The 20,991-nt window shown below is 39.5% G+C and overlaps 2 protein-coding genes across 7 annotated transcripts in view; one reads left to right on the top strand and one right to left on the bottom strand.

Moving 5' to 3' along the window:
- Window positions 1–6,890, bottom strand: part of LOC139761944 (hexosaminidase D-like) — a 284,074-nt gene extending 277,184 nt beyond the window's left edge. The window contains exon 1 of one of the 5 annotated variants that reach the window (XM_071686643.1): window positions 6,787–6,890. The gene's annotated coding sequence lies outside the window, so the exon portion shown is untranslated. The other 4 variants (XM_071686648.1, XM_071686644.1, XM_071686646.1 and 1 more) reach the window with 4 other exon arrangements.
- Window positions 6,891–14,294: 7,404 nt separating this feature from the next.
- Window positions 14,295–20,991, top strand: part of sra (RRM_RCAN_like domain containing protein Sra) — a 45,354-nt gene continuing 38,657 nt past the window's right edge. The window contains exon 1 of one of the 2 annotated variants that reach the window (XM_071686641.1): window positions 14,295–14,680. In XM_071686641.1, the coding sequence (XP_071542742.1) occupies window positions 14,477–14,680 (204 nt within the window). In that variant the 5' untranslated portion in view covers window positions 14,295–14,476. The remainder of the gene's footprint in view (window positions 14,681–20,991) is intronic. The other variant, XM_071686642.1, reaches the window with a different exon arrangement.

Raw genomic sequence — 20,991 nt, 5'->3', positions numbered from 1 at the left:
TATCCAAAACATACAACGAGCATTCATAAACTTATCATTTTACAAATTTTATCAACAATAAAGTTATCTAATTTGTATAGACCATCGCTAATATTAGGATCATAATTCTTTGTGTATCTAATAATAGAAGATTCTATGACATTTCTCTTGGTAATAGAGTTAGAGTTAATAACTGAGATGGCATTACTCCAGTCAATACAATGATAATAGTTTTTAATGTGATTAAACAAGGCATTTGATTCTTGTCCCATTCTTATACTATATTTATGTTGCTTAAGTCTAACAGAAAGATCCTTACCAGTCTGACCAACATAAAATTTATCACAATTTCCACAAGGCACTTTATAGATGCATCCAAGAGAATTTTCTGGTGAATTCCTGATTAAGATATTCTTTATAGTATTATTGTTGCTAAAGGCAACATTTACATGAAAGGATTTAAGCAACATGGGAAGTAAAGTGAAATTATTATTAAAAGGGAGAACTAAAAGATTCTTGGTGTCAATGGGAGGTTTGGGCTCAACTCTATAAATGATTTCTTTGCTAACTTGAGGGATTCATCAATGAAAGATCTAGGATGCTTTAACTTAGATCCAGTAGAATATATCTTCTCAAACTCATCATCAATAAACTCTGGACTGCAAATACGTAATGCCCTTAGGAACATAGATTGAAATGATGATAATTTAACTCTGTCATGTTGAGATGAGTAATAATGGATATATGAGCATACATTGGTGGGTTTTCTGTATATGCTAAACTTAAACTTGTTTCCTTGCCTATGGATCATGCAATCTAAAAATGGTAACATACCATTATTTTCATTTTCTACAGTAAATTTGATGGAAGGTACTAAATTGTTAAGTAAGGGGAGAAATATTTGTAAATCTTCATTTGTTGGCTAAACACAAAGAACATCATCTACATACGTAAGCCAAATTGCATTAGAAGGTAAAATATCCTTTAGTAATTTTGTTTCAAAAAATTCCATATAAAGATTACTTGATATCTATTTGATATCTATTTGATATCTATTTATCTGATATTTATTTGATGTCTTGGATGATATTCATTTACCTGTTTCAAAGTCTGTTTTCATTGAACTGATAAAATTGTATATCAAAGACTGTGTATTTCAATTCAATGGAGATTATTATGCTCAAAAATTTGGTATGGCAATGGGTAACCCTCTTTCACCTGTACTAAGTAATCTTTATAGGGAATTTTTTGAAACAAAATCACTAAAGGATATCTTACCTTCTAATGCAATTTTTCACTCCATCTTTCCACCTCCAATTTGGTCTTCCACTTCTCCTCATTCCCTCCACCTCTGACAAATATATCCCCTTGGTCAATCTTTCCTCACTCATTCTCTCCATGTGACCAAACCATTCCAAAACACCCTCTTCTGCTCTCTCAACCACACTCTTTTTATTACCACACATCTCTCTTACCCTATTATTACATACTCGATCAAACCACCTCACACCACATATTGTTCTCAAACATCTCATTTCTAGCACAGCCACCTTCCTCCGCACAACTCTACCTATAGCCCATGCCTTGCAACCATATAACATTGTTGGAACCACTATTCCTTCAAACATACCCATTTTTGCTTTCCGAGATAATGTTCTCGACTTCCACACATTCTTCAACGCTCCCAGAACTTTTGCCCCCTCCCCCACCCTTTGATTCACTTCCACTTGACTTCCACACATTCTTCAATGCTCCCAGGATTTTCGCCCCCTCCCCCACCCTATGATTCACTTACGCTTCCATTGTTCCATCCGCTGCCAGATCCACTCCCAGATATCTAAAACACTTTACTTCCTCCAGTTTTTCTCCATTCAAACTTACCTCCCAATTGACTTGACCCTCAACCCTACTGTACCTAATAACCTTGCTCTTATTCACATTTGCTCTCAGCTTTCTTCCTTCACACACTTTACCAAAGTCACCAGCTTCTGCAGCTTCTCACCTGAATCAGCAACCAGCACTGTATCATCAGCAAACAACAACTGACTCACTTCCCAAGCCCTATCATCCACAACAGACTGCATACTTGCCCCTCTCTCCAAAACTCTTGCATTCACCTCCCTGACAACCCCATCCATAAACAAATTAAACAACCATGGAGACATCACGCAACCCTGCCGCAAACCGACATTCACTGAGAACCAATCACTTTCCTCTCTTCCTACTTGCACACATGCCTTACATCCTCAACAAAAACGTTTCACTGCTTCTAGGAACTTACCTCCCACACCATATACTCTTAATACCTTACACAGAGCATCTATATCAACTCTATCATATGCCTTCTCCAGATCCACACATCCTCTACCACTCCTAAAACCACACTGCTCTTCCTCAATCTGATGCTATGTACATGCCATTGCCCTCTCAATCAATGCCCTCCCATATAATTTCCCCGGAATACTCAAAAAACATATATCTCTGTAATTTGAACACTCACTTTTATCCCCTTTGCCTTTGTACAAATGCAGTATGCACACATTTTGCCAATCCTCAGGCACTTCACCATGAACCATACATACATTGAATATCCTTACCAACCAGTTAACAACAGTCACCACCTTTTTTAATAAATTCTACTGCAATAACATCCAAACCCACCGCCCTGCTGGCTTTCATCTTCCGCAAAGCTTTCACTACGTCTTCTATGTTTACCAAACCATTCTCCCTGACCCTCTCACTTCACACACCACCTCGACCAAAACACCCTATATCAGCTACTATATCATCAAACACATTCAATAAACCTTCAAAATACTCACTCCATCTCCTCACTTCACCACCACTTGTTATTATGTCCCCATTAGCCCCCTACATTGATGTTCCCATTTGTTCTCTTGTCTTACGCACTTTATTTACCTACTTCCAAAATATCTTTTTATTCTCCCTGAAATTTAATGATATTCTCACCCAAACCCCCATTTGCCCTCTTTTTCACCTCCTGCCCCTTTCTCTTGACCTCTTGCCTCTTTCTTTTATACATCTCCCATTCATTGCACTATTTCCCTGCAAAAATCGTCCTGTGGCAGTTGAGGAAATAATTTGTGTACAAGGGGTGTTCAGTGTCGTAAATGGAGATGATGAAGAGCTTGTAGATCTGTGTGCTGAAAAAGTACTGGTGATTGGGCATACCCAGTTTAAAAAGAGAGACATACATAAGTATGTATTGCTAGGAAAAAAGAACAAAGGCCATATTCGTTCACACTCAGTCTCTAGCTGCCATGTGTAATGCACTGAAACCACAGCTCCCTTTCCATATCCAGGCCCCACAAAACTTTCCATGGTTTTACCCAGATGCTTCACATGCCCTAGTTCAATACATTGACAGCACATTAAACCCGTATACCACATCATTCCAGTTCACTCTATTCCTTGCACACCTTTCACCCTCCAGTATTTTCAGGCCCGACTGCTCAAAATCTATTTCACTCCATCCTTCCACCTCCAATTTGGTTTCCCACTTCTCGTTCCCTCCACCTCTTTGTCAATCTTTCCTTACTCATTCTCTCCATATAACCAAACCATTTCAATACAACCTCTTCTGCTCTCTCAACCACACTCTTTTTATTACTACACATTTCTCTTATCCTTTCATTACTTACTCAATCAAACCACCTCACACCACATATTGTCCTCAAACATCTCATTTCCAACACATCCACCCTCCTCTGCACAACTCTATCCATCGCCCATGCTTCACAACCATATAACATTGTTGGAACCACTATTCCTTCAAACATACCCATTTTTACTTTCCGAGATAGCGTTCTCGCCTTCCACAAATTCTTCAACGCTCCTAGAACCTTCGCCCCCTCCCCCACCCTGTGACTCACTTCCACTTCCATGGTTCCATCCACTGCCAAATCCACTCTCAGATATCTAAAACACTTCACTTCCTCCAGTTTTTCTCCATTCAAACTTACCTCCCAATTTACTTGTCCCTCATCTCTACTGAACCTTGCTCTTATTCACATTTACTCTCAGCTTTCCTCTTTCACACACTTTACCAAACTCAGTCACCAGCTTCTGCAGTTTCTCACCTGGATCAGCCACCAGTGCTGTATCATCAGCAAACAACAACTGATTCACTTCCCAAGCTTTCTCATCCCAACAGACTGCATACTTGTCCCTCTCATCCATAAACAAATTATATTCATTTTTTATTTATTATACTTTGTTGCTGTCTCTCACATTAGTGAGGTAGCACAAGAAAACAGATGAAAGAATGGCCCAACCCACCCACATACACATGTATATGCATACACGTCCGTCCACATATGCACATATACTTACCTATACATTTCAACGTATACGTATAAAATGCATACTCAACATATACATATATTCATATGTACATAATTCATACTTGCTGCCATTATTCATTCCCATCGCCACCACACTACACATGAAATGACAACCCCCTCCCTCGCACACATGCGAGGTAGAGCTAGGAAAAGACAACAAAGGTAACATTTGTTCACGCTCAGTCTCTAGCTGTCATGTATAATGCACCGAAACCACAGACTGAGTGTGAACGAATGTGGCCTTTGTTGTCTTTTTCTAGCGCTACCTTGCGCACAGTGGGGGTGGGGGTTGTCATTCCATGTGTGGTGGGGTGGTCACAGGAATGAATAAAGGCAGTAAGTATGAATTATGTACATATGTATATATGTATATGTCTGAGTATGTATACATATGTATATGTTGAAATGTATAGGTATGTATATGTGTGTGTGTGTGTGGACATGTATGTTTATACATGTGTATGTGGGTGGGTTGAGCCATTCTTTCGTCTGTTTCATTGCGCTGTCTCGCTAACGCGGGAGACAGCGACAAAGTATAATACATATAAATATAGTATATGTGTGTTGGAAATTAAATATTTGAGATGGTTTGAGTGAGTAAGTAATGAAAGGGTAAGAGGGTAAGTAATGAAAGTGTGGTAATAAAAAGTGTAGTTGAGAGCGCAGAAGAGGGTGTATTGAAATGGTTTGGCCACATGGAGAGAATGAGTGAGGAAAGATTGACAAAGAGGAGATATGTGTCAGTGGTGGAGGGAACAAGAAGTAGGAAACCAAATAGGAGGTGGAAGGATTGAGTGAAAAATATTTTGAGCGATCAGGGCCCAGAACATACAGGAGGGTGAAAGGCGTGCAAGGAATAGAGTGAATTGGAATGATTTCGTATATCGGGGTCAACGTGCTATCAATGGATTGAACCAGGGCATGTGAAACGTCTGAGGTAAACCATAGAAAGTTTTGGGGGGCCTGGATGTGGAAAGGGAGCTATGGTTTCGGTGCATTACACATGAAAGCTAGAGATTAGGTGTGAACGAATGTGGACTTGTATCCTTTCCCAGCACTGCCTCGCAGGGGGGGAGGGAGGATGCTATTTCATGTGTGGTGGGGTGGCGACGGGAATGGATAAAGGAAACAAGTATGAATATGGACATGTGTATATATGTATATGTCTGTGTACGTATATGTATATATACATTGAAATGTACAGGTATGTATATGTGCTTGTGTGGACGTGTATGTATATACATGTGTATGTGGTTGGGTAGGGCCATTCTTTCGTCTATTTCCTTGCACTAATGCGGGAGACAGCAGAAAAGTATAATAAAAATAAATATATATCTCAATGAATCTACAAGGAAAATGAAACACAATAAGTTCCCAAATGCACTTTCATGTAATAATCACATCATCAGGGGAGATTCAAGAAAGAAATATAAGTCAGTTGATATACAACGAAGATGTAGGGGAGAAAGAAAACTTCCCACATATTCCCTGTATATCATAGGTGACTATCTTTAACTTTTCCAAAAAAAGGAACAGAGAAGGGGGCCAAGTGAGAAATTTCTCTTTTAGGCTCAGTCCTCTTTTCTAAATGCCACCTCAATAATGTGGAAAAAGACAATTATGCATGAAAAAATATATATTCATATACATATGTGTGTGTGTGTGTGTGTGTGTGTGTGTAAAACCACAAGGATATGGGTAATACGAAGTGTCAAGCGCTTTCATATATTACATTGTCGAGACTGAGTACAGTAAAGAGCACTTTGCTTTAATATACCAAGAGCCACTGTGCCGGGGCAGGCAAATGAATCAAGAAAAAGGTAAAGAAATTAAGGCATAGGTCACCTGAACTCAGCACAAGCACTGTAGGGTAAAAACACTTAATGTTCAAGGCTAGTAATGGTGCAAGGCTTTACTTGTCAATCATCATGATTAAGAAAAAAACAGAAAAGTGTCATACCGGGAAACTAAATAAGTACTCATGTTTCATTTCACTCTAGACTAGGAAAACAACCTTCCTTAACAGACTCATTACCACATAAATCAAAGTGATGATAGTAATACAATACCATATATGTGTTAAGTCAACATATGGTATTTCTTCTGTTCTTTATTCCTGCGGTTATTCTTCTCTGGGGATAGTAAGATATCATTATTCCCGTTCTATGATGAACATGAGTCCAAACCATAAGGTTATTACCGAAACATTTTTTTATATGTAACCTCATCGCAGGCCTATAAGCCTTCTATTATCGATTCTTCCTACGGACTAATGCTGGAAAGCATATTCAAGAGCTGATCTTAACATCTATGTCGTCTCAACAGATCCTACCAGACTCCAACAAAGGCGGAGGCGTGGTCTTGTCAGCATGTTCTCTTCGGCAACTACAGCGTAATCATACTTATAATATACAAATATTTGTTTCATGTTAAAGGTATCTACCTTTGAAAAATCAGAAAAGAATTCACTGGGCTAAATTGTTCTTAATTCTTCTTTTATTCTCACACAGAAAAGTCCGAAGGACAAATTTGTTTGCCAACCGAACTCATACGAATCATGTAATAGACTTTACAACAAACTTTCATTTCTACGATTGTTTTGATAATATAAACCCCTTCGTTTAAAATATTATATTTCCCATATATGTTATGATAATGTTAAGCAAATTTATTGATAAATAATCTAGTTTAATGCAATCATTTTAATCGTTTATATAATCCTGTAAAATACCTAAACAAATCCAGCTTTCTGCTAAATACTCAATAACAATCAGGGAGCTAGTAGATAATAACTGCACCTTCTTACTCTTCTCAAAACTTCTTCGTCATTCACTTGTTGAAACATTATTTCCCCCACAACAGCATTTACTTTTTGTTAATCAAAAGATTAGTTTATCTTATCAAAACACTCTCTCTTGAAATTTTTGGCATTCTTCTATTAAAATGGGAGAAAATATGAAATGAAATTGATCGAAAATTCAGATTGGAGCTTTATAAAAGTTGAAAAAGGACTATCCATTCTGATATGATGAAGCACATGATGTAAAGAAAAACATGATTGTGTTATCCTACATAACTGGCTCGTCCTTGAAACTGAATTACCTCAGGTGTCTACATTTGAAAGGTTGGACCAATGTGTCAGTGTCTCTACATACCAGAAAATAGGACAACAGCATGTAAACAGAAATCAGATGATTGACTGATTGATGCACACTAGAGAATGTTACTGGACTAATCTGTGAAGCAAAAGAAAATGAATAAACAGTCTGCTGAAAACATGAAAAGAAGGAAAGATAGGATCGAAGGTGATTCTCATGTGGCTGAGAAGGAAAACTGCAAATAAGAGGAAATTAAAGTGGAGTAGAAGCTTAGGAAATATGAATCTGACGAACCGAATGAAATATTGAATAAAGCCTCACAGGAGTCGGCGTAATTAAAGAAAAAGAAGCGTGTGGATTAATGGATGGAAATCGAAAGAGGGAAGAACTCGTTCAGGAGAGTCTTACACCGATAAGACAGATATTAGATAAGAACTTAGATGAGGACACAGCACGACTACGGCTGATAACAGAAAACTGGGCCACCGCTTAACTGAAGCGAAGTAATAAGTCCGATATGATTTTTGGGTTGGAAGAAAACAATTTTCCAAATGACCCGAAGGTAGTAAGGTTGCAGGAAATAACTAAAATACACACTAAATCTATTAACAGTGGTGGGCAGTGAGATGCGGAAAGAGTAGTTTCGGCAGCTGATTAGCAGACACAGAGTATGAAAGACTGTGACCTGGGGTCATACAAACAGAGGTCCATGATGCTGAAAATAGTTGGTGTTTTGTTGAGTGGGAGAATTCGTCCATTCAGTGCTAGGGAAAGGAGCTGGTTAGATTCGCTTCTGTCTGGGACTTAAAGGGGTAACTGAAGACTTGTATGGAGACGACAATAGTCTGTTGCGAGTGAGCCATTGTTCCATCCTTTGAATTGAGGGTAGGATAGCATGTTTGTTGTTACTTGTGCGGTATAGGGAGTTGTGGTGTGATTGTAAGGTCCTAACCACATGAGAAGACCTCAATACTGTGGTCTGCAGGAAGTAATGGGAAGTCATGCTGGAAGAGAGTGAAGAAGGATGAAGAAAGAACTGCCCCCTATAGAACTCCATTGTAGAGCTTACGGGTTTTGTTAGTGACTTTGGCTTGGCCAGCAATGATGTTGTGGTGGAGGGTGATGTAAAGTATCTTTTGTGAGAGGAGGTGTAGAAGACCAGTGCCATATGCTCTGCTGATGTTTATTGCCGCTAATATCCAGCTGGAAAGTAGGTGTTATTGGCTGAAACCACGTATATGTTGTGTAAGGTAGTGTGGTAGTGGAGTGATTAGCCTAGAGCCATGTTGTGTAGTTGAGAGTAGAATATTTTCCTTGATTCTGTTGTGATCATTTTTTTCAAGAGCTTGCATGCGGGAGACAAACGATATAGTGCGAAAAGAGGTGGGAGTGTTCCATGGTTTGGAGGGTTTTCAGATTAGTATTATGCTGGTGAGTTTCCAGATGTTAGCGATTTTGTTGTGAAGCCAGGAGTGCTGGAAGATATCTGTAAGAGGTGAAAAATATCTGTGCTTGGATTGCACGTTAGCCTAAGCGTTTTATGTGCAAGTTTGATATATCGTCAGGGCCTGATGCAAAAGAATTCTACAAGACTTTGATTACAGTGATTGTGTTGGTACTGTGAAGGGTGGGTGAGCAGCTGTTTCTGAATTAATTTTTGTGAAAGTTTTTCATGGCTTTCCTGCTTTTGGGATGTAATTGGTCTGTGGCTGATTTTTGCATCACGTTTCATGAGTATGTGTGTGTATTCTTTGGAAGGAATGTGATTGGTGATTCGTGTTTGCAGGATGGTTAACCGTTGTGGGTTTATTGGTTCACTGTGTAGAGGATGAAGTGGCAGTTTGCTGTTTGCCCTCAGGTGATAGGATTAATAATAATGGTGTTTGGAGCAATTGTTTATGTGATTTCTTTTGGTGATGAGTGATCTTGCCTGAGCAAGTTTCTTCGTTTTTATAAGATCAGCAGCTTATGTGAAGTATGGCTTGTATTTCCTATGTGCTTGTGGTCCGTGATTTATGCTTGCGTAGTTTGTGATGATGATGTGCGAGACGGCTTTACAAAGTGAAGGGGAATTTACGTGTAATAAAGTCATGGAGCTTGGAATCCATGTGTGCGAATGGTCGAATGTTGGCCAAACTGCTTTCAGTAGTTTGTGTGTCTTTTTCTTTGATGGCTGTGTAGGTTGGGTGAGGTAGGCGTAGAATTATAAGAATAGGCATGTGATCGGAGAGGTGTTTATGTAGCATGCTCCAGATAGAATTTGTGTGTATTTCTGGTGTAAAAAAAAAAAAATTATGTTTGGCGAAACTGGCTGGTGGAGGTATTGGACTGGGATTCTGGCTAGCAGGTTGCGAAGGTTGAGGAAAATGAAAGGGTGCAATTGATTTGTGATATGACCCATGGGAAGGAACATCATTCAGTTGGCCAAGGTCCACGTGGAAAAAAAAAGCTTTTGAGGATATCAATTACGAAGTTGATATATCATATGACATTTTGAGTAGCTAAATATTATTGAATAGTTTCTCCTTAATCTTTATGACATGACCTAAACACACTCCTGCTATAAGTGACTAGCGGGCCCGTAGAATACCATTAGTAAGCCAAAATGTTAAATGTTAAATGTTAAAAAGGCCTGATTACTGTTCAGTTAAAAAAAGGTGTCTTGGAAGAGACGATGAACTTAAAAAAAAAGGCTAAATAACTGTCTATATGAAATGAATCTGGGAAAAGACAACTCCAGACCAATAATTTGTAAGGTACTGGAAAAGATAATCAGAAAGTAAAAGGATTTTCTGCTGAGAAGTTGCCCAAGTGAGAGACAACACTGCTTTGAGGAAAGTCAGTCATATGTCACAAAGCTCTTGGATCTGTGTGAGAGATAAGCTCTGTTTTAGACAAAAAAGAAGGTTGGGTGAATTGTTTGTGTCTGGACTGCCAGAAAGCATTTGACACTGCCGCATGGGAGGCTGATTGAGAGGCCAATGAGTCTGGAAGGGAATATTAGTGGAAGGGAGGAAAGGACGCATTTCAGGGGATCCGTATCAAAATGGATTGATGTCACCACTTAAGTGCTGCGGAGTTCCTTTGCGGGACCATTACTCTTCTTGAATGTGAATGACTTGCCAAATGGTATGGAATCCTGCCTGAATTGCTACACAGACGACATAAAGGTCATAAGCTTAGGAAACGAAAAACAAGGAGTGCGTCAACTTACAAGATGTAAGATTCAAAAACGATGTAGTGATATAAGTTTATATTCATGAAATATTATCTTATAAACTAGAAAGAAATTTTTATTTAACATAATTTACCCTGACTTTTGTGATCATCTATTTCATGTTATCAAATATCAAATCTAGCTTTATCTAAAAAAATGTACAGCACCTGTGTTCAATTTTATGACAATCTGACTGATATTACGGATTTATTTTATTATTCATATGGCTCAAAAAACCCTAGGTTTTCTGATACAATGTGAACCTACATACCACTCTTGTTTTGAGATTTTTATCACCGCCTTAGCGAATTTATATCCCCCCCCCCCTCTTGCCCTTGTCCCTAACCCTTCACCAGATCCTGGATACATGGTTGATGAAATTCAAGTAAACGTGAAATAATGAAGATGGGTCACAATAAACGAAGGCCTTAAGATGAATATCATCTAGCAGGAAATAAGCTGAAGGAATCTGTATAAAAGGGACTTGGTAGTCGACATCGTATCTTACCCTTTGCCATATACCGGAGGAGACAGGTTTTTCTGCTGACAAATATTAGCATAGCTTTCACTTATGTGGATAGATAGATATTTAAAAATCTGTTCACTTCTTAGATTGGACCAAAATTAGAACATGCTTTTCTCAGGTTTGGTCACCGCTCCTAAAGAAGCACAAATAATGAATAGAAAAGGCCCAGATAAGGACAACAAAGATGGTAACGGAATCAAGAGACCTAAGTTACAGGGAAAGGCTAGAGGCCTAAATTTACCCACTATGGAAGAGAGGTGACAAAGGGGTGATTTGGTCACAGCCTTTATATTCCTGAACCAGCTTGGTAATGTAAACAGTACAGTTTTTCGAAAGATGCAGCGAAACTTGATAGGAAGGATGTAAAATATTTTTTGCAGTATAAGAGTAGTGATGGAATGGAATAAATTGAACGGAAAACGTCACTCCGGACAACATAATTCAAAAAGTTTTAAGACAGTAGAGAATGTTCAAGAGATGGAGCTTCATGAATGTAAAATTCCACCCCGTGCGGTAAAAATACACTAAATGCATGTATCAAAGGGCTAAATATCTTTCTGAAAATAGAACAACAATTCATCTGAGATGGCCGTTGAATCTCAGTCAGAGATCGACGAGTAAGACGGAAGTATCTGTGGCTGGGGCGTTCATTAGTGTACCTGAGCTTTGAGTTCCTCTTAAGCCCCCTCCTCACCTCCTAGAGGAGAGAAATAGGAACTGCAACGACATCTATACTTACTAAGGCAATGATAGGCTACACTACTCTTCCTTGCTTAAAAGAAAAAAAACTACATGAACTGTACAGTCATCCCTCTTTTCGTTTTCTGTCGTTGCTTTTTGAGTCCAACTAGCAAATTTGACACAGCTGAACTTTCCATCTATAAGTGAGGACGATCCATGGAATTCTGTCAATTTTTTGTTTAAACGAACTATTTTATCGTCGTGGTTCATGCACTGACAACACCATTTGAACAAATGCAAGAGTGCTTCAGTAATATCGGTATTGTGCACTATCTGGAGAAAAGTCAAGAAATATGAGACGACTGAATAATGGTAGAAAAAAATGATCAATTTTAGCAACACATTGGTTAATGGAGATCCTCATGATATCGACGGTACAGTCCTTTCTTTTGAGCTGCTTATTGTTCCTTTCCAACGACAGAAAAAGTATTTAGAATATGCTGACAGTTCTAGTCGCAGTGATATTAAGAGAGCGAAGTTTTTATAAACCTAAGCTAACCAAAAATAATCTCTGGACAACAATGTCTCAGATGTTGGCTAGACTGGATGTATTCTCTATCGAGAAGAAAATAGCATCAAATTTTGATTACACGCTTTGATAGCAGAATTATACCTGTTTAAGTTGACAAGAATAATCCTCCCAAAAAGGTTAATGATATGATATATTAACCTTATCTTTTAGTTTAAAAGTGATCGATTGCGCATACTTAAATTACGTTACCTGACAGCTATTATCAAAATAAGTATAACCATGAAAATAGAACTGCAAAAATGAACCTGCCCTTTTGCTTCCATTAATACTAACTGTCAGGTGGAGATAAAATCTCCCCCACACCTAGCTAACAGATAACATGAACTACTACAATTATGATAGCCATAGTTAGTAGCCATATAGATATCCAGAAGCGACTTTTTTTTCTCTCTCCAATCATCATTAATTACATACCAGGCTTTTCCCGGTAGTGATTCACACTCAAAGAATTTTTTTTCCTATTTTCAAGCTGCCCTTTGTCTCCCCCCAACCCCCCCTCCCTTATCCCCAACCCTTCACCAGATCCTGGATACATGGTTGATGAAATTCAAGTAAACGTGAAATAATGAAGATAGGTCACAATAAACGAAGGCCTTAAGATGAATATCATCTACCAAGAAATAAGCCCAGGATCCCTTCAAGGGCCGGCCTGTATCGAAGCCATGATGCACATGAGGTTCTCATGATAACGGCAACACCAGTGTTAACAGCTTATCGTGTAGGACCTGGGTCACTTGTACAAACCAAATTTCCAGTAATGATCTCGCTGTACAGCCATTTCTAGCCCAGTCTTAATTTACACCTGTGACAGAACAACATTTCTTGCCTGCAGCCATAATTCACACCTCGGATAACGTGAAAGACTTCAGTGTCTTACGAACTTTCCTGGAGTCTCACGAAATAACTTCATGGCAATACACGATAAACTCAGAAATTTTTGTGACCGCTAGTTTTGTGTTGTTTCATTAACCCTCAGTGTCCCTACTATATTTTATACTGGCAATGGTCCCTGTCATAATTCTAAGCATTCCAGTCTCAAGAATGCAGGGAATGGTTGATCAGGGCTTTAAACATCAAAACAATTCCGTGAGAACCTTCTCCCGAATCCTTCCAGATGGAATAAGTTCACGTTGAACAATAATCAGGCTTTTTTTTTTCTTTTAGAAATCTCATTAATTTTCACCCTCAAGAGATGACAACGCCTCTTCGCTCTTGCAGCCGCACCACGTTAATAGGCAATGACTCATCTCTTCTGCAGCAGCTTCATGGAAACTCCTGCCTTATGTCTCTCTGATCTGAAAGACTCTATCCGCAGTAGCAGCTCACCTATTGGCTGCACATACTCAAAACATATATACAAATCATTTTAGCATTATGTGTCACCCGAGTAACACGAGTGATAGAATAACGCTTTAACAAAGTGTGGTATCACTGTTCCGATTGTGTATGTCTGTTTTCTTTGTAATGTGAGGACAGAGAGAAGAATACAGAAACCCTTTTTTATATCCCTCTCAGTCCTTATCCCCCTAAAGGAACTTCATCGAACATTCATTTGGCTTTAATATGATAGATGGCTACAATAACACATAAACAGCGTCCATAGACCAGAACATACTACTCAGTCAAAATTGCACTGCAAGTAGAATTTCGGACTCGTAAAGAATGATTAACATGAGATCAGTTGCTTTATACTTTACAATAAACCTCGAGATGATTAGTCATAATTTAAGATATCACGCAGAATAAAATTAAAGATACTCCTGATTGAAAGATAAGTATACACTGTAGGTCAGGAGTCTAAAAAGTGTATGATATTGTCCCCATTATTTCTCAGTCTGAGTTAAAAGACTTCGTAAAACACAATAGTTCCCCCTTAATAATTTTCTATAGATACGTTGTTGTTCCTTATCTTGGTGTTGTCAACAAGCCGACTCAGCTGTTATCACAGTTGTTGTTGTTGGGTCAGGAGTTGTCTGAAGGGGGGAAACCCATTACTGTTAACCTGCCGTCACCAGTTGCATGCAGGAAGACATGATTATCGAAGACATAGGCGTGGGTATGCCCAACGGAGAAGAGGAGGATGAAGAAGGAGCTGCAGGATTCGACCACGACTCGGGCACCACCACAGGAGAGGAGGAAGAAGCGGGAGGCAACCAGGAGCCTCCTACCTCCATCATCGTTACTAATCTCCTCATCAACACCTTTGATGATCCAGAGGAACGAGTGAGTTTTGAAGAAAGTTTGCTAGACAGCAGCTGCGTTTTATGTAATATTGACCTGACTTGGGTTGACAGAAGTAATTTTAGACCAAGATTTCTTGTATGTTTTCATCCTTTACTTTAGCCAAGTTTATTTTCAAAGTTTTGGATGAAGTTCCAGTATACGATTATCTCAACTTAGGATTTAGAAGACGCATATATCAGTGGACTCATTACTAACAAGAAGTGATTTAGGCCACTGGAGCATGATTTAGAGTACTGTTCTTATCTTATGATGAATTGTGAATGAATGAGCAGGAATGCAATGATCATCGAGAAAAATATGGGTAAAAGTAAGTGAACTAATACTAGAAATCAATAAAAACCATGTCTAACTTCACTTTGGACCAAGATATTGCCTTGATTTTCAATGTTACTATCGACTTATACCAATAACCTGTAAATTACCAGTTTATTGAATGATGTTACATAAAGTAAAAGTATTAGCCAGAAAAATGTTGGATTAATTAACTAAAGTTGAAGCTGGTAGCTATGAAAAACCACACCCAAACCTCCTAGTCACTTAGGATTTATCTTAATTCTTATTACTTCCATCGAAATATCCCAGTCTCATCACCAAGACGTCAAGAAACAGACAGCAGTAAGTGCCCTTTTGATCCCAGCTGCAGATGAATTCAATAGTGGTAGATATATCACTTTTGTATCCTAGAGGAGGTTAGGTGCAATTTTATGGGGGTCTGTTGACGTAAACATATCTTCTTAACATTAATTAACCCCACATTTTTCTTTTCATGCATTACCCTTATTGCCAGATCTAACGTTAGTGCAATATGATGCTTCAGTCAGTGCTGTGCAACTGTTATTGTATTCTCTGAACTCTAAGCTAACATTGCAGAACAAAATCACTGTATTAAAAGCTAATGGTGATGCATAGGTCAACTGGAAATTATGCTCCAACAACATATTTGTCATTTTCCTTTCTCTGTATAGGTTGCCTGACTTGGAAGGAAGTAAACAGTCATCAAATATACCTTCAAGCAACTAGATTTAAGTGAAACGATGTTTACAAACCTTCCTGTTAACATAAAAGAAAAATTAGATTTAGGGTTAATTACCAATTTAGCAATGCCTTGAAATTGGCTATGGATATTGAGTGATTTGTTTTGATTAGAAAATATAAGAAGTTGCATAGTGTGATATGCAGCATTATAGTTCATTTTACAGTGTTAGATGAGGCGATAGAAAAGGAATGGTATTCATAAGCTCAATCAGAAGCCTCTCATAATTTTGGGGGGGCTCAAAGTATCAGGGAAAATGTTGGATTGATAAATGTAAAGGTATATGAAACACCATAAGAATTTAATGAACCATCTAAAACCTCTGCTAATCTTTGGAGCCCTTGAAATTGGTTGTAGTGTCCAATTTTCTAATTGAAATATACCAGTCTCACACATGATTCAGCATTGTGCTTACAGCATATGAATGTCAACAAACTGATGACACGCTGAGCAGCTGGTTTTGCATGGCACCAAACCTTTACTCATGCAGCCAATCCATGCATTCCTCGGAAGTAGACCAAGAAAGAGTGAGGAGTTTCTGTGAAGAGAGTTAAGTTAAGAGAGGGTGAGAGGTTCCAGGTGAAAATGGGTCTGCTGCCAGGTTTGTGATGTTATGATGGCTGTTTTACATGTTTATAGATGGGGTTATGAGGATTTTGCAAAGAGAGTGTGGATCTGCAGTCTGTTAAGGATGGAGGGCCTCTGGATAGTGAATTACTTTGTTAAAGGAGAACGTTGAGAGTAAATGTGAACAAAAACAAGATTATTGATTTTAGCAATGAAGAGAGATATGTGGTGGGAATGATAGTTTAAGTGGAGAGAACCTGAGGGAAGTTGATTGCTGAAGTAGGGGGTGGTGGGGGCCTAAGGTCTTGATTGCATTGACGTATGTGGAAAGAAAGGTGACTGACTTTGAGGATGAAAAAGGATATGTTTTATGTTGTGGTAGTCCTGACCTTGTTGTGTGGATGTAAGGCATAGACCCTAGATAATAAAAGGATGGTAGAGGGTGGGTGTGATGAAAATGAACACTTGACTCAAACAGCTCATTCTCTGTAACTAGATATTCTTGCAGTGAGCACTATGCACTAGTCCAGCCTTTTGGCAAAATTGTAGAAGTAGTCGATAGAAGTAGTGGGTAGTAGCATTAGGTAGAAACATTAGGTAGGAGTAGTCAGTAGGAACACAAGGTAGGTGCCTTTGCAAACACTGTTCTAAACTTGTCCTCTGCCGGTGGCCAGTTGAGTGGCACTGGAGTTCGCTACTTATGGAAACTCTATTGTTGTGGCCACTCTCTTGAGGGAGTTCCAATTGGAATAGGCATCAGAGATATAGATAGAAGGGTTTGACTAAGAAACAATAGGGTATAAGGGAGATGCCATATGGGTGAGAGAGCTGAAGAGGGTATGCTAACATGGTCTGGACATGTGGATGATGAATGAGGAGAGAAAGGGAATACATGTTAGAGGTATAGAGAATAAGGAGAAGGAGGAATCAAGGATTTGATAGAAGGATGGGGTTAAAGATGCTTTAAGTGATTAAGGCCTGAACATGCAGGAAGGGTAAAGGCATACTTGGGATAAAGTGAATTGGATCACTGTGTTAGACTGGACAGGAGGGGGATGTGCTCTCAGTGGCCTAAACCAGGGAATATGAAGTGGTCAGGGGAATTGACAAAAGTTTGGCTGGAAAGGGTACTCTGGTTTCAGAAAGTGGATGTGAGCATTTATGAGGCTGTTATTTATCCTCACCTGGTGCAATATTACAACACAGGAAATGGCAAATAAGTGTGAAAGAAAGATATTTTTCATACTTGATTGCCATTTTCCACGTTAGCAAGGTAGCACCAGCTTTTTGGCAAAATTGTAAAGCAGTAGATAGAAGTAGTAGGTAGGAACATCTAAGCTGGACCATTAGGTTGAAACATTAGGTCGGAGTAGTCAGTAGGAACACAAGGTAGGTGCCTTTGCAAACTCTGTGTTAGAGTTGCCCTGTGCCAGTGGCCTGTTGAGTGGCACTGGAGTTCACTACTTATGGAAACTCTATTGCTGTGGCCATCCCCTTGAGGGATTTCCAATTGGAATAGGCATCAGAGATATAGATAGAAGGATTTGACTGAGTAAGAAACACTAGGGTAAGAGGGAGATGCCATGTGCGTGAGAGAGCTGAAGAGGATGTGCTGACATGGTCCGGACATGTGGATGATGAACGAGGAGAGACTTAGAGGGTACACATGTTGGAGGTAGAGAGAACAAGGAGAAGGGCAAATCAAGGATTAGATAGAAGGATGGGGTTAAAAATGCTTGAAACGATTAGGGCCTGAACATGCAGGAGGGGTAAAGGCATACTTGGGATAAAGTGAATTGGATCACTGTGTTAAGACTGGACATGGGGGTGATATGCTCTCAGTGGGCTGAACCAGGGCATATGAATTGGTCAGGGGAATTCTTATAAGTTTGGCTGGATAGGGTACTCTGGTTTCATTGCATTATACACAACATCTAGAAAGGAAATGGAAAACAAGTATGAAAGAAAGCTATTTTTTATACTTGAATGCCATTTCCCACATTAGCAAGGTAGCACCAGCCTTTTGGCAAAATTGTAGAAGCAGTAGATAGAAGTAGTAGGTAGGAACATCTAAGTTGGAGCATTAGGTAGAAACATGGATCAGAGGGCACGGGAAGTGTCATTTGTTGTTCACTGATGATGCAGCACTGGTTGCTGATTTGGGTGAGAAACTGCAGAAGTTGGTGACTGAGTTTGGTAAAGTGTGTGAATAATATCAAGGTTATTAGGTTCAGTACGGTCGAGGGACAAGTTAATTGGAAGGTAAGTTTGAATGGAGGAAAACTGGAGGAAGTGAAGTGTTTTAGATATCTGGGAGTGAACTTAGCAGTGGATGGAAGCATGCAAACGGAAGTGAGTCACTGGGTGGGGGAGGGATTGACGGTTCTGGGAGCATAGAAGAATGTGTGGAAGGCGAGAATGTTATCCTGGAGAGCAAAAATGGGTAAGTTTAAAGGAATAGGGGTTCCAACAGTGTTATGTGGTTGCGAGGCATGGGCTGTAGATAGGGTAGTGGGGAGGAGGGTGGATGTGTTGGAAATGATATGTTTGAGGACAATACGTGGTGTGAGGTGGTTTGATTAAGTAATGAAAGGGTAAGAGAGATGTATGGTAATAAAAAGAGTGTGGTTCAGAGAGCAGAAGAGGGTGTGTTGAAATAGTTTGGACATATGGAGAGAATGAGTGAGGAAAGATTGAGAAAGAGGACATATGTGTCAGAGGTGGAAGGAAGAAGGAAAAGTGGGAGACCAAATTGGAGGTGGAAGGATGGAGTGAAAAAGATTTTGAGCGTTACAGGAGGGTGAAAGGCATCCAAGGAATAGAGTGAATTGGAATGATGTGGTATACTGGGGTTGACGTGCTGTCAGTAGATTGAACCAGGCATGTGATATGTCTAGGGTAAACCATGGAAAGGTCTTTGTGGCCTGGATGTGGAAAGAGAGCTGCGGTCTTGATGCATTACACATGACAGCTGGAGACTGAGTCTGAACGAATGTGGCCTTTTTTTGTCTTTTCCTGGTGCTACCTCACTGGAGGGAGGATGCTATTTCATGTGTGGTGGGGTGGCAATGGGAATGGATGAAGGCAGCAAGTATGAATATGTACATGTGTATATATGTATATATCTGTGTATGTATATGTATGTATACATTGAGATGTATATGTATGTATATGTGCATGTATGGGTGTTTATGTATATGCATGTGTATATGGGTGGTTTGGGCCATTCCTCGTCTGTTTCCTTGCACTACCTTGCCGACGCAGGAGACAGCTCAGATTGGGGTGTCTAAATGTGTGTGGATGTAACCAAGATGAGAAAAAAGGAGAGATAGGTACTATGTATGAAGAAAGGAACCTGGATATTTTGGCTCTGAGTGAAATGAAGCTCAAGGGTAAAGGGGAAGAGTGGTTTGGGAATGTTTTGGGAATAAAGTCAGGGGTTAGTGAGAGGACAAGAGCAAGGGAAGGGGTAGCACTACTCCTGAAACAGGAGTGGTGGGAGTATGTGATAGAGTGTAAGAAAGTGAACTGTAGATTGATATGGGTAAAACTGAAAGTGGATGGAGAGAGATGGGGGATTATTGGTGCATATGCACCTGAGCATGAGAAGAAAGATCATGAGAGGCAAGTGTTTTGGGAGCAGCTGAGTGAATGTGTTAGTAGTTTTAATGCAGAAGACCAGGTTATAGTGAAGGGTGATTTGAATGCAAAGGTGAGCAATGGGGCAGTTGAGGGAATAATTGGTGTTCATGGGGTGTTCATTGTTGTAAATGGAAATGGTGAAGAGCTTGTAGATTTATGTGCTGAAAAAGGGCTGGTGCTTGGGAATACCTGGTTTAAAAAGAGAGATATACATAAGTATACGTATGTAAGTAGGAGAAATGGCCAGAGAGCGTTATTGGATTACGTGTTTATTGATAGGCGTGCGAAAGAGAGACTTTTGGATGTTAATGTGCTGAGAGGTGCAACTGGAGGGATGTCTGATCATTATCTTGTGGAGGCGAAGATGAAGATTTGTAGAGGTTTTCAGAAAAGAAGAGAGAATGTTGGGGTGAAGAGAGTGGTGAGAGTAAGTGAGCTTGGGAAGGAGACTTGTGTGAGGAAGTACCAGGAGAGACTGAGTACAGAATGGAAAAGGTGAGAACAAAGGACATAAGAGGAGTGGGGGAGAAATGGGATGTATTTGGGGAATCAGTGATGGATTGCACAAAAGATGCTTATGGCATGAGAAGCGTGGGAGGTGGGTAGATTAGAATGGGTAGTGAGTGGTGGGATGAAGTAAGATTGTTAGTGAAAGAGAAGAGAGAGGCATTTGGATGATTTTTGCAGGGAAAAAATGCAAATGAGTGGGAGACGTACAAAAGAAAGAGGCAGGAGGTCAAGAGAAAGGTGCAAGAGGTGAAAAAGAGGGCAAATGAGAGTTAGGGTGAGAGAATATCATTAATTTTTAGGGAGAAAAAAAAAGGTGTTTTGGAAGGAGTTAAATAAAGTGCATAAGACAAGGGAACAAATGGGAACATCAGTGAAGGGGGCTAATGGGGAGGTGATAGCAAGTAGTGGTGATGTGAGAAGGAGATGGAGTGAGTATTTTGAAGGTTTGTTGAATGTGTTTAATGATAGAGTGGCAGATATAGGATGTTTTGGTCGAGGTGGTGTGCAAAGTGAGAGGGTTAGGGAGAATGATATGGTA

This window comes from Panulirus ornatus, chromosome 42 (genome assembly GCF_036320965.1).
Source record: "Panulirus ornatus isolate Po-2019 chromosome 42, ASM3632096v1, whole genome shotgun sequence".
Classification (NCBI taxonomy): Eukaryota; Metazoa; Arthropoda; class Malacostraca; order Decapoda; family Palinuridae; genus Panulirus; species Panulirus ornatus.
This window is presented reverse-complemented; position numbering and strand designations above follow the sequence as displayed.